At 39.7% G+C, this 17,365-nt stretch overlaps 1 protein-coding gene across 4 annotated transcripts in view; it reads left to right on the top strand.

Annotated features, from left to right (window-relative positions):
* IARS1 (isoleucyl-tRNA synthetase 1) overlaps positions 1-17,365 on the top strand; it is a 198,308-nt gene that overhangs the window by 35,031 nt on the left and 145,912 nt on the right. For 3 of the 4 annotated variants that reach the window (XM_073352336.1, XM_073352335.1, XM_073352337.1), the window contains 4 exons: positions 416-498; positions 10,008-10,125; positions 13,659-13,806; positions 16,716-16,803. In XM_073352336.1, coding sequence (XP_073208437.1) covers positions 416-498; positions 10,008-10,125; positions 13,659-13,806; positions 16,716-16,803 — 437 coding nt within the window. Of the gene's footprint in view, positions 1-415; positions 499-1,931; positions 2,057-10,007; positions 10,126-13,658; positions 13,807-16,715; positions 16,804-17,365 lie in introns of those variants that run through there. The other variant, XM_073352338.1, reaches the window with a different exon arrangement.

Here is a 17,365-nt window from a genome sequence, read left to right as displayed (position 1 = left end):
CATTTTGACTATCGCCATAGCAAACATGTGGTTATGATCAAGAACATAACTAGTGCAGCCAAAGCCAAGTTTCTGTTGAATCATTTGGCTGTATGCTGAGCAAAGATCTGCCTCACCAGCTACAATACTCTCTCAACCTCTAAGTTTAGTTGCAGTGAGTAGATGCTTCTGTATTGCATGGCTTTGGATTTAAGGAAAGGCCTGTATCCATGACCTTTTCTTGGCATACTCCATGCTAGATAAAATGCTCTACCCTGAACCATTGTCAGGCTTGACTGTTTTGTGGGCTTGGTTCACTGATAGGGGTAGAACATGCTGCTTTTTCAACAAGCTATTACAAAGAGATAAATCTGGGAAATGTACCATGATCTTTGTTTTAAGCTGCCTTTCAAGCTGTATGTTCATATTTTAACAGATTAGCATTACCAGACTAGGACGCTGGATTGACTTTGACAAGGACTATAAAACTCTATATCCTGAGTTCATGGAGACTGTCTGGTAAGTAGTTTTAGCATGTTGTTGATGCCATTAGAAATTATCTCTTTAAAATGCTCTGGTTATTATAACTGTACAGTGAGATGTGATTTTTCCCTTCCCCCCTCTCCCCCAAGGAACATGTTTCCTACATTTCTCAAGAGGTTTACTTTTACACTACTGAATCAGGAGTATGGAAAATGGGTCAGTTTAAGCATCTCACCTATTATTTCTCTTGGAGCTTATTTCCAGGTACAATGTGAAAATGTGTTAGGCAAGAGACTTAATGATCTGCCTGCTCTTTGTTGACTTGAATAGAGTTTTCGAAAGAAAAGTATAAAGTGGACATTAATAGAAGAAGTGGTCATTGCTAGTCTGGCCCTGAAGTCTCATACCTGATCTACTCCATTCAAACTTAAAAAAACAGGAGTACTTGTGGCATCTTAGAGACGAACAAATTTATTAGAGCATAAGTACTCCTGGTTTTTTTGCAGATACAGACTAACACGGCTGCTACTCTGAAACCATTCAAACTTTGTAGGTCTGCAGAATGGCCTTGAAGATTTTCTGTTGTCTCTTTAACAAGCAAGGGTATCTAGCCCAGAAAAAAATTTCCTTGATGTTTCCAAGAGGACAAACAATTCAAACTCTAGATAGCTGTAGCCGAAACCCTTTTGTTAGGTTGAATTCAGATGCTGGGAATCTAGTGCTTTTTCAGTTTTTTCTTTGTGGCTCTGGCGTTTGTCAGCTTCTTGTGACTTCCCTAGAAAATCACTAGGATGGCTCATCAGCCCTCTGGTGGAATGCCAAGGGTATTTACTAGATTTCCAAAGGAGAGAAAAAAGATATTACTTCACTTGCTTTGTGTCTCTAAGGAGCGAGATCCTGCATGGCTGACGATTCCCAAATTCAGCTAACACTGTGGACAACATCATAATGGTCTTCAGGTGTTAAACTCACAAGTAGAATTATAGCTAAATTTAGTTCAGTGTTAAATTTATGTCTGAGGCTCATTATGAATGATGTAGTTTTTTAGTTGATGTGAACTCCCCCTGTCCTTCAGGTCTTAAATTTCTCATGGGTTGTTTTTATAGAATTTTTCTGTTCTCTCGTAATGTTTTCTCTTGCATGAAAAAGTAAACATATTTAGTGTCAAATTAAATGGGTAAAATGAATTGCAGATTACTAATTTCTGCTATGACTTTAAGACTGAACCACAGCTAATCCTCTTGAGGTGCTCTGACCTGTCCATGGGAGGAAAATATGACTCCTATGCTCGACAGGACGAGATGCCAGTATATTAATAATGGTAATGCACTGTCTCACTGTCCATAGTCCTTCAGTTAAAATACACAAAGGATTTCTTAATTTTTCTACCTATTTCAGTGACACTTCTCTTCCAGCTGTTCCCAAGACACAAGATGCTGGAGACTGATCAAACAGCATTTCTAACAGTTACCCATGGTGTGATTAATTGATTGGCGATCTCTTGATTCGAGGATGATCTCTACCATGGATTTACATATGGGTCCTGAGATGACTCAGGAGTCTGATCCTGGAACCACAGATCTGCCTGCAGTAGGTACAGACATTTTGTGGCTGGCCAGTGACCTGTTGAGAGAAAGTTATTTCTTTTTCCTTCCTCCTCTCTCTCTTTTCAGCTTTGAGGGCAAGGCGCTTCTCCTCGAAGCGGGCCACTGGAGGATATGGAGCCATTGGGATAGGTTGGTGGCTTGCACTTCCCAGCTTGTGATGTCCAAATCAGTTTTCTTAAAATATGCTTTTAGTGTGTCTTTGTAGCGTTTCCTGTGACCACCACGGGATCTCTGACCATGGGTGAGCTGAGAGTAAAGGACTTGTTTTGGGAGGTGAGAGTCTGGCATCTGCACACAATGTCCAGCCCAGCGAAGTTGGTGCATGAGGATCATTGCTTCAATGCTGGTGACATTGGCTTCAGCGAGAATGCTGGTGTTAATGCAGTGTTCTTGCCACTTGACGTGAAGGATCTTCTGGAGGCATTGTTGGTGATACCTTTCCAGACTCTTGAGATGCTGTTGATAGGTCACCCGGGTTTCGCATCCATAGAGGAGTGTTGGAATAACAGTTGTCTTATAGACCTGGATCTTGGTGTCCTGCTGCAGGTCATGGTCTGTGAAAACGCGTTGGAGCAATTTCCCAAAGGAAGCAGTTTCGCACTGGATCCTGTGCTGGATCTCACTGTCAATTTTTGCATTTTGAGAAAGTTGGCTACTGAGGTAGCAAAAGTGCTCAACTGTCTCCAAAATCTATCTGTCTGATGGTGATTTGTGGTGGGTCATGTACAAGGCCTGCAGCAGGTTGATAGAGCACTTCAGTCTTCTCAATATTGAGTGAGAGTCCTCTCCTTTGGTAAGCTTGTGCAAGAAAATCCAGTATGGACTGAAGGTCATTCTCAGTGTGTGTGAGGATGACACAATCATCAGCATACTGAAAGTCAGTAATGGACGCCCTGAAGACTTTGAGCGGCAATGTCGAAGATGAAAGAGTCGCCCATCCATTCTATATTGAATGTCAACTGCACTGGGGAGATGATCTTTAACGAGGACCAAAATGACTGCTAAATAGATGGAAAACAGTGTTCGGGCAACAATGCATCCTTGCTTAACCCCAGTTTTGATGATGAAAGGTTCCATCTCAAGGGCATTACAGAGAACTGTGACAGTCATATGATCATGGAGAAGCCTTAGGACATTGATAAATTTTGGAGGACAGCCAAATCTGGCCAGCACCTTTTACAGGGCTTCACCAAGATTTTTCCTGGATTTGGTGGGCAACGAAGATGATGTCAGTTGTCCCGCGGGATGATCTAAAACCGCACTGAGATTCTGGCAATATTTCCTTAGCAAGGGGAAGTAATCGGTTTAAGAGGATACAGGCAAGAATTTTCCCAGCTGTAGATGGAAAGGCAATGCCTTGATAGTTTCCACACCCCGACTTATCTCCTTTCTTAAAGATTTTAACAATGTTAGCGTTTCTGAAGTCTTTTGGAATCTTCTCATTATACCAGATATGAAGAAGAAGTTTGGAGCTTCCCTATCAGTTCTTCACCTCCAAACTTGGAGTCTTTAGCTGTTATGCCATCTGGCCTTGCTGCCTTGTACTTAGTTTGCATAATGACTCGTGTTACTTCTTCAGGGGAGGGAGGGTCTGTAGGAGATTCTCTTTCATGTTGTTGAGGTATAGATTTGATAGTGGCATCAGAGACAGTTGACTCGTGGTTCAGGAGTAGCTCAGAATGCTCCTTCCATCTGGCTTTGATGGCTTCGTTGTCATTAAAATACATTGACCCGTCTTGGCTTGGAGTGGTGTGGGTCCATGGGAGCATGGGCCGTAAATGGCCCTTATTGCCTGAAAGATACTCCTCATGTCATGTTTATCAGCATAAAGCTCAGTCTCCTTGGCATTTTCTTGCCACCATTTATTTTTGATGCCACAGATTTTCCTTTGGGCTTCAGCCTTGAATTGCTTGTATGACTCTCTTCTGCTGGTGTGATATGTCATTTTGCCACATGCAGTGAGCTTTTCTTTTCTGGTCAAGCAGGCACTGAATCTCAGCATTGTTCTCATCAAACCACTCTTGGTTATGGCGGGTGACGTAACCAATGGACTCAGCACATGCTGAGAGAATGGCAGTCTTTAATCCCTTCTAGAGATTTTTATTATTATCATCAGCTGTAGTCATAGGGGCACATTTCCTCTGAGCTACATTAAATAGAAGCATAGATCCTGTTTTCTGCAAAATTAGTCTTTAGGGATGCAAGCCTTCTTTTAAAAAAAACCCCAAAAAACTAACTCCCCCAAAAACAAAAAAACCCAAACATTCTCCCCCCTCCCCAAAAGAACCCAAAACATTTAAGATTGAATATCCTTTAGAAGGAAATTGGGGTGAGTCCCCAAACTGATTTTCATTTGCAAACCAGGCAGGATTTTGTGTCCAGATCTGCATGAGTGGAAGGCTAGTGTGTCAACCATTGCACCAGCTAATGTCCCAGTACATACCATCTTTATATAAAGGCCCTTAATGAAAATATCTGTTCTGTGCTTGACAAAGTTTTGTGTTTGTATTGGCATTTCATGCTTGGTGGTTGTGGTGGCGGCGGCAGATGACTATTTTTTAAAGGTGAAACAGGCATTTCCAGTTGGGTGACTTTTACCCTTGAACAGAACTTCATCTTTTTTAATATTAAAGACTGAAACACTTTGGCAGAATCTTTAAAGGAGTCCTAGGTGTTACTGTTCAGTAGTATTACTTAAATATTAGTTTTGTGCTCTAAAAGAGAGTTCTGTGAGGGTTTCTGATGAGAAGGTACAGTCAGACCTCCAAGTCTTAAAAATCCTTTTATTCATACTTGTGTGGAATTTTTAGGTTTGTTTCTCTCAGTGCAGGGTTGATTCAGGAGGTAACTGTATTTATAGCCCAAAATAGTGTTGAGAGCACACCATCTCGAGTTATTGAAACAAGTGCTGGCATACAGCATACTTTATCTTCTGACCCAAAAAGAGCTGCATTGAGTCAAAGTGAAAACAATTGGTATCCCCATGCATTTTACTGACCTGAGACTGGCCTGCAGGAAGTGTCTCAAAGACATATACATGCCAATGAAAGACCGTAAGGATTTTTAACACAACTATTGGTGTACCTTTCCAGATGGTCCTGTGGTCAGTTGAGTCCTGGATCTTAAACAGAAATTTCTCTGGTCAATGGGTAAAGGTCTGAAATAAAGTTGAGTTAAGGAAATAGTACTCCGCTCATAGCTGAAATATTTAATGTCATGCTGAGAAGCAATAACAGAAAAAATAACTTAATTGTTTCACTTTTTATAACAATCAAATATCTAAATGCTTGCTAGGAAGACGTAATGTGCCATTTTCTATTCTCCACTGGTTTATAAGACTGGAGGCAGTATGAAAATTAGAAATAGAGAAATACCCCAATATACTTTTTTGACACCACCCTATTTATCAGTAAGGATTTCAAGTGTGTTTGTGGCTCTTATATTACAGTCTTTTTTGGATTCCAACATGTCCTGATCTCTTCTTAAATACCAGAAGGAGGATATATTTTGGGGCCTGTTGACCTTGAATGTTTCTCAGTGTTTATGTGGATCGGCGCTTGTTTCAAATAGTTTAATAGCACCATCTAGTGTCTAATTCTGAAAGCTTCAGTACTGAATATGGCTGAATTTAAAAACATAGTGTATGGCCTTGTCTACATGAGCACTTAGTTTGTGGTAAGCTGGGCTGTAAATCTAGCTTGCTCCACACTAAATGTCTGTGTGGACCCTGATGCTGCACTCTAAAAGACTTTAAAAAAAAAAAAAAGTCTAGTCATCTTAAGTTGTTTTTTCTATGGCTAATGACAGTACTGGACTCCTTGTCTAAGCCTTATTTTTTAACTCTGTTTAATAGGTAAGTTCTCATTGCCTTAAAAAACAACTACAAAAAATACCCCGCGTGGCTACAATGTTGGCTTGTGATAATTTTGAGAGTCTTGTTTCCTGAACTACCTTGAATAGTGGAAGGGATTGCTTTCCCTTTCATGGAAGCAAAGAATTCTAGATGGTTTCAGATCTCTGACTTCTGATCAAGAATAGGCAAGATGCTAAACTTGCAACCAGACAGATCCCCAAAGCAATGGGCTTGAGAATAACTCCACAAGGACCTTGTAGATATTAGACTCCCTGTCAGAGTGGTCCACGGAGCTACTTCCCTGTCATGTGGGTTGAAAGTGTGTATGCTAGACAACTTCTTTGCATCTGGGAGGTATGTTGAAGAATGTACTGCATGGTAGGTCAGCTAGCTGGTTGTATGAGAATTGGGGAAATCTTTTCTTTCGGGATAACAGGCTTCAGGCTTCTCTGAAGCAAAGATTTGTGACAGTTTTCTTGGTACCCAGATTAAGGTTAAATGTGATCCCAACTGCCGAAAACTACGATGAGGGTTGTGCTTTGTGATGTGTTGTGTGGGTGGATTGTTGTTTTGTGTGGGGGGTTTTTTTAGTTTGTTTTTTATTTGTGAATATAGTGCTTATCAGAGTATGGGGCTCAGGGCCAGATCCCAAGAGATGCTCAGCACCTGCAAATTGCACCGTTTGGTAGGAGTTCAATGTGCCTTTGAGAATTAGGTCGTCAGTTTGCAGATGCTTAAGATGGCAATTAAAAATGTGCGTTCACCTGTCTAATATTTGTTTATAGAGTGAAATTCTTGGAATAGTAAGAGTGGTGAATAATTCTAACATGAGACAGTAGATATGTTCAAACTCATTAGGGTTAAGGACACTAGACATCACGGGGAACTTGTTTAAATACTTGCTTTTGGTTGAGTTTGGAAAGGCATGTTATGTTTCTATTGATGAATCCCTTTTTAGGATTAAGTTTGTTCTTCCTGTATAGCCCCCATTAACATAGGTTGGGAGAAATTGAGAGACAAATTTGCTCAGGCCTTGCATTTAATTTATAAATACCTATTGAACTACTGCTAAACAGACTGAGTGCAACTAAATTTGAGCACCTCAAGTTTGAGGGGAAAAGTTAGCAGAAAGGAGTATATCAAGGGAATACATTTTTCTGTTAAAAACATTTTTTTTTTATTTTCCTTTGCACACAGAAGTAACCTGTGGTAAGAGAAGTTTCTGCACGCTTCCCTGTAGTATTGCTGACCTTCCAGAAAGGGCTGCTGTTTCTCTATGCCAGGATCACAAGCCTAATGCCTCTTTCAGACTAGTCATCAAATATATTTTGCTTACTTTAGGCACATAAAGATGAATTAAAGGACTGTCCACTTGCAAGTAGTAACTGACTTTTATTTTTTTTAGATGTAAGCAAAACTGCTGATGCTTAGTGTGCTGCTTTGGGGAAGGGAATGCTGCTAGCAGCAAAAGTTATGTCCTGTCTACTTTGTCATCTCCTAGTAACTGATACTTTATTGATAGAAAGACAGTTATGTATAGCTCAGAGATGACAAATATATTTTGTCATGGTGGTAACACAAGCAGTTACATCAAACAACAATCTGTTTTTATGACCCAATAATGCAGTCTGCTCTGAGTACAAATGACTATATCCTTTGACAACTGGAAATTTAAAAACAAACAAATTTTTAGTGTGAGATGTAGTAACCTCTCTTCAGAGATCTCTGAATGGTAATGCATTTTGAAAGCTAAATACTGTCTACCTGGCAGTGGAAAAAATTGAAGCTCCTAAATTGCAAGAGGAGGATGTTCATTTGTATTTGAATTTTGTAGCTCCATCTAGTGGTCCCCCTTCTCTGATTTTTGTTAAGGTTACACATACATCTAAGCAGTCATTAAATGATCATAGATGTGGCACTGAACTGTTTTTCTCTGTGGGTTTGGTAGGCTATGTCCCTTTACGAAAAAAAAAAAGTAAATTGGAGCTCTTTTGTGTATCTAAAAATATATATAAAATATTTTAATCAACACTTTTCAGAAGGCAAATGCAAGAATATTGAAGAATAAATCCAAAATCAGTGACTTGTCACAACTAAGTCATTTAATATAGCCTAAGTTGATAAAACATTAAATGAAAATTTATACTTTTGCTCAACTGCAACAGAGCTTCCCTAATTAGGATACTGAAATACCTGTGTTTGAAAGTGCACTTCAATAAAATTTATCTCTCTACACTTTGGATATATTATTGCTTGAATGGTTGGTGGCTTTAAATTAATCCTAGCAATGATGCTCTTTTCATAAACTTAGCAGGTATATCTCCTCTCCTCTCTCAGGAGTAATGATCAAAAAGTAATGCATAGAAAAAACTATAAAAGTAGCCATTGTCAAAGCGGTCAACTATTTGGCTTCCTCACATTCAGAGCACCTTTATTCCAGACCAGAATTATATGTACTTGGGCAGGGGAAAGAATGTGTCCCAGAATGTGGACTTGAATAGTTCTTTGAATTTGGGTGAGGGTGGGGGGAATATATACCTAGGGATCAGATTCTGTGAGGGTAAATAGTACTACTCTTCAGCTCCTTCTAGAAAATGAGCCCTACCAGTTTGAGAAGGCACTCTCAATGGATTGTGCAGAAGTTCATGATAAGATCCTGCAAGGTTTGCTGGACTCCTTGGTTTTGGCTCCCTTTGGTTCTGGCTGGATGCCTCTCTGGGTTTCTGAGACTTGTCCTCTTTGGTGGTGCTTGGATGCTGCACTTTGCTCCCTGGAGTGTATTAAAGTGCTCACTAAACTTCCTGGTCTCCTACTGTTGGGTCATGGATGCCACTCTCAGTAGATTGTGCAGATCCTCATAATATGGTCTATAGTTTCTCCTATCTGCAGTGTAATAGTTGACATTTCTGATTATTACATTATCATTAGGCTTCAGTGTCAATAGGTCAGTTCATATCTCTCAGTGCTGGTGATTCAGGCTGCAGACTGATAACACTGTAGCTGTTGGAATTGTTTTCCCATGTTGAATGGTTATCTTAAACATAAGACCAAGAGATCTTTGTTTAAATGAATGCATAGATTCTGAAGCACAAAATAAGGGTGTACAGAAAAAAGGACCAATTGCCAAAACAGCATGACCCAGCGCAATTTGGTCTCATAAACATACTATTTAACGAGACCGCTCTGTGTTTGCTTGCAAGATGTTCATCTGGAAGGAAACACTGAAAATGTTAACAGTGCTTTGAAAACGTAGCTTGGGTGATTCAAGAGTTTTTAAAGTCAGTAGCAATTGCTGAATAGTCTGATCATCCAACTACAAAATAACTAGACTCCCCAGGACCACAGGGCCAGATTCCGGTGTGACAATTTTGAGCCCTTGGAGAACTGTGTCACTGAACATGCAAGCCTCTTGAATGAGACTTTACAAATAAAGGTGTACAATGTAGACGGTGAAGATCTTTGCCTATTTTTTGAAGAGACATCATTCACCTGGGTTGCAAAAAAATCCACTATTTTCTCCCCTCCCAATGATGCACGGTGCCATACATATAGCTGGTGAAGCAAGGGTCTTTTGGGATGGAAAGTGTTATACAATGGTTCATTAATGTAAATCATGGAATCACAAAATTTCTTGTTCTCTAAACAAACGTAGTTGCCTAGATGTGGCCTCTTGAGGAAAGCATCTCGTGTTAATCACTGAAATTTAAGTTTTATGGTCCCCAAGCAGGAAGTTGGGGAAAGATTGAACTGTTAGTGATTTATATCCCATCTGAACATTGCCATGTGTTGTGTGATTTGTGCAAGGAAGGCAGAGCTGGCAGGATGACCTAAAGCTGAATCTAACTGAAAGAATATTCACAACAAAAATGTCATAGTGGCATTAAGTATTTATATTGTTTCAAGATACAACTTGTATATGTATGTGCAGATGCTTTAAGTTCTGGTGTTTCAAGTAGTAAATATTGTCTATAGTTTGAAAATTATATGAACTTTTCAGAATATCTTCTCTACTGGATCATAATCCTACACTACAGCTGCTTTTAGTTTGAATCTTAAGCTATTATATGTTCCTTATTTACTTGTAGGTGGGTTTTCAAACAGCTGTATGACAAAGGACTGGTTTACAGAGGCGTTAAGGTTATGCCTTTCTCGACAGCATGTAACACTCCCCTTTCGAATTTTGAGTCTCACCAGAACTACAAGGTATGTCAGTGTCTATATGTGTGTATAATAATCTGACCCCTGAAATTGCTCTGTCATATTGGAGTGTCTGTCTGTTTTGGATTGGAAAGTTTAAATACTTCATTTGCATGGAATGTAGGCTTATCGACATACTCCAAACTGATAGAATAGTGCTAGTAAAGAGCTGGCCTAGTCATGTATATGTCCTGCTGTGATTTTTCTGACAGTTGCTTTGGTCATTATTTGTTTCCCCTTTCACCATTCTCACAGTCTTTGATCTGGGAAATTGCTCCACTTCTACCTCACACGTTTCTGATACCTCACTGTTGGGTTTCTACAGTGAATATTTTACACTGCACCTTTCCTGCTCACCCCAGCAGAGGATGCCCTGTATATTGATTCTTATCTTCTGGGGTGACCTAGCTGGCAGTTCAGCAGACTCACCTGTAACTTACCAAAGTTAGCAGATGAGTTGTGGGAGGAGAATTAAATTCTGTGATCTTATATCCAGTGTTGCAGCTTAAATACCACTTGTTGCTCCTCTGCCTTCTCTTGTGCCATTAGTAAAGCTATTCCTTAGCACTCATTTCAAGAAACGAAGGAAGGAAATGGAATCATGAACTTCTGCAATGAAGCATGATATTATTAGTATAGTATAAAAACCGATTTTAGTGTGTAACAGAAACCATAAGTGTGCTTAGAGGAGGCCGCCATGTAGCAAACTTTCACAACTGAAAAATAAATAAATAAAATCCCAGTCATTTTGTGTCTGTGTAAAGAAAAGTATATTGTTAAGGGAACTGAGATAACTCAAATCGAGAAATACTAAGCAATTATTTTATTTGTAAATATAACAAGATTCAGCTTTCAAAATGCCAGGATGTTGTTGAGTTGCTTGGCATGTTTAGTACTTTGTGAAACATTCGAACAAGCTGGTTAGAAACATCCCGGTCTTTGTATAACAATTGGTAGGGACTAAATTTTATTTATAGCATGGTCTTCCCTAGGTGTTGCTCATAATCCAAGCATTACATAACTGTCTGAGTCTGACTGTTGCCTGCCCCACCTGCTTATAGAAAGAATTCCTTCTGGAACAGCCCTTAGCTTTGACGTAAATAGCTGCCCATTCCATAGTGGAAGTATCTATTCTGAGCTGTGTTGCTGGAGAGGAGTCAGGGATGCTTTCAGTGCACAAATGGCAATGTGACATAATCTGTTTGAGTGTTTCTGGTTTATGCATATGATGTTAATTTGTTAGATGTTGTAAAAATGCCCAAAGAAAGCTTTTTAATGCAGTTTGGAACTTTTCACTTTGGAAAACATTGCATGTTTTATTAAATTTTAATGATTTCATAGCACACAAACTAAAGAGAGACTGTACAGTATAGTACACCAAAGGATCAGCTTTCTTGCCATGGAAGTTGTATCCCTTTATTGGTGGAATGAAGGAGCCATTATTTAGGAGGGAAAACGAAGAATAAATTGTTCATTTGAAACTCCAGGGGGATTTTAGGCAGGCAGAAGAATATTGCCCATGTACCTTTTTGTCAGGGACTTTACAGATAACACACCTTCTCTTGCAAACAAAAGAGGTCGTGTCTTCAGGTTTTCATATTTCATTTACCAGGTGCACCTCTAATGTTACAGTACCATGTTGCAGTGGGGGTCATTGTTTCACCAACAATTCAGAAATAAAAGTGCTGTCTACCTACCTGAACAACTTCAGATATCCATCTAGGTTTCACCTGAAGGTTTTCTATTAGAGCAGTGACCTTTCCAACCCTGTTTAGTTTGCTATTTATTTAGATCAGAGCATTAATTGAAGACTTGTGCTTACTAAATATTCAATGTATATGTAGTATTTTGTTTGCAAAATTGTGCAAGCATTAAGTTTATTCACATAACACCGCTGTGAAGTAGGTAGGAAAGATAAATGGACGCAGTTTGAGGTTTATAAAGAGAATCAAACTCCACATTAAGAATCTATCATGGAGCCTGATAATGCTTTTACTTTTAGTTACAAAATAGCAAACTTGTTCTTTAGTTCTATAACAAAAATATTACTATTTCTGCAGGCTGCCATTCGGTAACGAGCTCTACAGAGCTATGGTAGATCTGTATTGCCACTTAGATTTGAGCCATAAAACTGCTGTTGCTTCAAAAGATTTGGGGTTTGAGTAACACTTGCTCTTCAAATTTGCCTGTTGGAAATAATTCCTTACGCAGTTATGTAAAATGCGAATCCTGTAAGACTCTGGGCTCTTCATCAGGGCTTAACTTCATTTAAGATCTTCCACAATCCAATAGTATTGATAATACAGAAACTATTACTTGTGCAAGTGCTTCACTCTCTCCAGTGGTGCAAAGAGATTTTAATTCTCACCGGTATGCATAGGCAAATCATGGGAGGGACACAAAGGGGGGCATGAGCTAAAGGGGGGGTGCACGTGACCTCCCCATGTGACCCCTCTCTGCCTTGCTCCCCATCCCAACCCATGTTACTTGGGGGTGGGGCTCTGTCCTCCCGCTGCACTGGATACTGATTTTGGAACCACATGGCTCTCCCAGGAACCCCAACGGCCAAAGGAGCAGAACATGGGGCTGCCTGGTGACCCCACACCAGCAGCTCCGGGCTGTACCGCCCCCAGCCCTTCCATGCAGCTGCGTCTCCGTTCTGGGGTCTGTACAGCCTCGCTGGAGAGCAGGGCTGGGAGGGGAGCTGAGGGTGGGTATTGATATAGCAGAGGAGCTCCTGGCGTGGGGCACTGGCTACTGAGAGTGGCAGCCCCACGTTCTGCTGCGGTTCCCGGGAGAGCCCTGCTGTTCTGAAAATGTCTTTCTGGTACGGTGTATCTGACTGTACCTGCTTACTTGCACCACTGACTCTCTCCCAGTGTAACACTGATATTATTAATACAAAAGGATTCCTTTGACATGATTGAAGGCAGGACTCTTGGAGGCTGACTGGTAGAAAACCATCTGTCAATTGTGCATTATGTTTTAAACATCCACGTACTCATATGTATGAGGACATATAGTTTATGTGCCTTGGTTAACAATAGTTGCCTGCTAAGAGAAAACTTTCTCAAGTAAGAGCTTGTCCTCCCAACTGCTGGTCTCCTGGGACAAACTAGGTGAGTGTTGTACTCCAGGTTTCAGCAGCTGAAAAATTATTAAACTATGAAGGAAACCTTTAACCAGTTCCGATCTTGGATTATCTTTGTATAATCTTAGGTAGGGATTATCAAAGGCATCTGAGGGAGTCAGGCACCCAGCTCTCAGCCTTTAGAAATAAACTCTGACTACGCTGAGGCAGTTGTGTCCCTCGTGATTTGGGCAAGTAGCCTACACGGGGGAGGTGGAGAGATGTGCTTAAGTTGGTCCTCATCTGCATTCACTCTTACTGCCTTTCTTTGACAAGCTAGGTTGCAGGGCACTAAAGGAACCAGGTAATTGAGTGACAACAGCTGTCACTGCTTTTCCTTGGAAAGTGTTTTCTCGCCGACTCACAAGAAACCTTTCATATCCCTCTCCCTATCACTGTTTCATTTAAGGATGTTCAAGATCCTTCGGTGATTGTGAGCTTCCCATTGGATGAAGATGAAAATGTCTCTCTTGTTGCTTGGACAACTACCCCCTGGACCCTGCCTAGTAACTTGGCCCTCTGTGTTAACCCAGAATTGCAATATGTGAAAGTAAAAGGCAAGTGCTAACCTGATATGAAATACAATGAAAATGTAGTTCCATTGAACTCATGCATGTGTATGGCAGTCTCTGTGATATACAATTCTGTTTGACTTTCAACATGTAGCATTTCACTGGAATTGACTGTATGCTGTTCTGAAGGATGAGTCCAATTTACTGTGTTGCTAAAATCTCCATTCATCTTGTACTCTTTGATTGTATCGTAGCTATATTACATGAGTACTAAAGGACTAGCAGTTACATAATAAATGCTCATACTACGCTACTACATAGTGAGCAAAAACAGGTATGCAATATGGGTGTTTAGTTATTTCACCAGTTAATCCCCCATCACTCCCCAAAGAGTCTCTCACCAAGCAATCCTAACTCTTCCCTTGTCAATTTCTCTGCTTTGCCCCACTTCCCAACCACTTCAGACCAAACTGGCTCGTTGCCTTTGGTGAGGAGAATCAGAATGTATTAGGCTAGCTCAAGTCAGTGTGTAAGGTAGCCTGTTCCTCAAGGGCCCCTGATACATTGGGAAATGCACTGCAGCATGTTCCTATGGTTAAAAATGGAATTCATGTATAACAGGTGGGTAGGATGTATGAAAAAAAATAGATTTGCTTTACTTGCTACTTCTCCCACCGTCTTTCAGAGGTTTACAGCTCCAGCTTCTCAGCAGCCAGGGGAATGTTATCTTCATCCTTTGTTCCTTGTATCATTTTCAGAAAGGAATATTTTTCCTTAGTGTTGTGCAATATCTATACAAGAAACGCAGTTCCTCCTAATGATTCCCTGTTCTAATAAGTTTCTTCTAATGTATATTTTAATATTTATTGTAGTTAGACTGTGTAATACACTAAGATCATGTTGGTTGATTTGGGCATAAGCAGTCATTTTTGCATTCAATTTTTCAGATTTTCCAAAACTGCTGACCTTTTCTAAATTTGTAGCATACATAACCAAATACAGTGATTCAGATTACCTCTGGCATTTTCTTAACACAGATGAAATGGCACAGTTAGAGTTTTCACTTTAACATAGACTTTAAAATTTAATTTATGCATGCCTAAGGTAGTGGCACATGTAAAACACTGGGAGACAAATCAACCATTTCCCAAGACAGGCTTTTGGATAAATTCAGTTTTGTTCCTTAAGTCTTCATTCCTGACCACTCCTTCAAGTATTAAGACATACAATCATCTTGAAACCTATGAAGCTCAAAAAGAGTTAACAGTAGTTTCAGGCATAACACCTAACTTCTACCAATTATTTTGCAATCGCATTTCCCTATTGTCTAAATTTTTTTCTCACTTGTTGCTTACTGACTATACTGGAGAAATAGTGACACTGACTATGCATAATGTGCTGTCAAATGCACTAAGTATGCTAGAAAAAAGATCCTCCCACTCCCCCCCGTGAAAGTCTTTTAAACAGCTGTATGTACAACATTAACTTAACCCAAAGATCACATTGTCCTCACAGGATGTATGGGATTTAACTCATTCTTCAGGAACATCTAGTTCAGGAAATATTGGTTCATCATTATAACGAGAAACCAAGCGAACTTGTCCTCGATTAGAATAGTCTTTCACGGAATATTAAAAACAAACAAACAGCTGTTTGGAACTTAAATTCCTAAAATGAACGAGCACTAGGAAAACATTTGGCTTTCAGATGCACTTTTTTCCTCAGACTGTTCTTACAACATATCTAGCTGAACTTGGCCACAGCCTCTGCCATAATGGCAAAACATTGGTTGATCTTCAAGAGTAGGTGCTTGCTGCTAGTTTCTTCCCAGGACTTCTAGGATTTCCAAAGGCCTCTTCAAATTAATAAATTAACCTAGGTGGAGGCAACATGGCCTCCTGGGTATGGCAGGTCCTGGACTGGGAGTCAGACCTGTTTTCTATTCCTGGCTCTGCTACTGATCTTTTGTTTGACTGTGGAAAAATCACCTTTGTGTTTGTATCCCCATCTGTGAAATAGGAATAAGGATACTTATGTTCCTTTATAAAATATTGTGGTATCTGGGGATGAAAAGTGCTAGATAAGAAATTAATATTATTTTATGGGGAAAAAAAATCTCATTGCCTCCTGCATGGCAGCGTCATGGCTGATTTTGGTGTTTGGTAATAATTAAACCAGTACAAAGTATTAGACCTCTGCTAATTTGGGGAAAATCAGAAGTTGATTGTCAAACTATAACTACACCTTTAAAGGTAGCTGGGGTGAGGAGGAATAGTGATCTGCCTTAGTAGTGAAAATATTCCAAGTTGATATAAGGGTATGGGAGTTAGTGGTAGGGAGGAATTACCCTATTCTTGATAAAGGTTCAACTTTGATTATTTAAAGCTTCCTATTTACCTTCCCTTTTTTTAAATCCAAGAAAAAAGGAGCTAAGAGTAATTTCATGATGTTATAGTAAATCTCAGAAACACAGCAAAATGGGATAGAGTGTGATTGTTATGTAAAGCGCTGATCTACTAATTCTTGCAGCTCTTGTTTAATTTATTATAGTTTAGCCCAGTGTTTTTCCCTCTGTTTTATCTGCCTGGGCTACACCTATTTGGTTGCCTTCCTTTGCCAGAAAGAACAGTGGGCAAACTATCTGTTAAGGCAGCCATGGTATTTTAATTCAATTCAGCAGGTCAGGTCCTGAAAGCATCACCTCTACAATTCAGGGAGTCTGTGCACATGCTGATGTCAAGAGTGTGTTGCCTAAATTTTAGCTCTTTGCGATGCATTTATATCAAACGGGTATAAATGTATCTTTCGGGAAAAATAGAAAATTTGAGTCTAGTAAGCAGAATTATTCTGGGTAGTTTTAGACCTGATGTCTTATTGCTCTTGTGTGAAATGGAAGCTTTTGTAATGGTACAAAAGTAGAGTATTCATTTGTTGTTGTTGTTTTTTCCTTTTAGATAGTGCCACAGGGAAGATTTATATTTTGATGGAAGCCAGGCTGGTAGCACTGTACAAATCTGAAAGTGATTATGTGATACTTGACAGGCAAGTACATGAATTATTGCACACTTTTAAACTTCCATTTTTTATAAATAAGTAATGAACTACTGCAAGAAGTTAGATAACTGCAGAATCCAAGACTGCTTTCTTAGGAGAAAGAAAAGGAGTACTTGTGGCACCTTAGAGACTAATCAGTTTATTTGAGCATAAGCTTTCATGAGCTACAGCTCACGAAAGCTTATGCTCAAATAAACTGGTTAGTCTCTAAGGTGCCACAAGTACTCCTTTTCTTTTTGTGAATATAGACTAACACGGCTGTTACTCTGAAACCTTTCTTAGAAGATAGGTTTAACGCATGAATGTCTTTTTATGTACATCCTGCTACAGCCTGTCAAGGGATTTGACATCTGTAACTGCAAATTAGGCTTGGATGGAAGTTTTTGTCAGAGTAGCAACTGCATCTGGGTTTACTGTAGCTAAGGAAAAGGTTATAAACACAATATATTTGGAAGCCAGAGTAGGAAAAAAATTGTCTTCAGCAACCCAGTATCCTTCCCATATGGTAGTCTACCTCTTCCGCTTGTAAAGCTAGTATCAGCATGCATTT

This window comes from Lepidochelys kempii, chromosome 7 (genome assembly GCF_965140265.1).
Source record: "Lepidochelys kempii isolate rLepKem1 chromosome 7, rLepKem1.hap2, whole genome shotgun sequence".
NCBI lineage: Eukaryota > Metazoa > Chordata > Testudines > Cheloniidae > Lepidochelys > Lepidochelys kempii.
The sequence above is the reverse complement of the archived record's forward strand: the minus strand, read 5'-3'. Positions and strand labels throughout refer to the sequence as shown.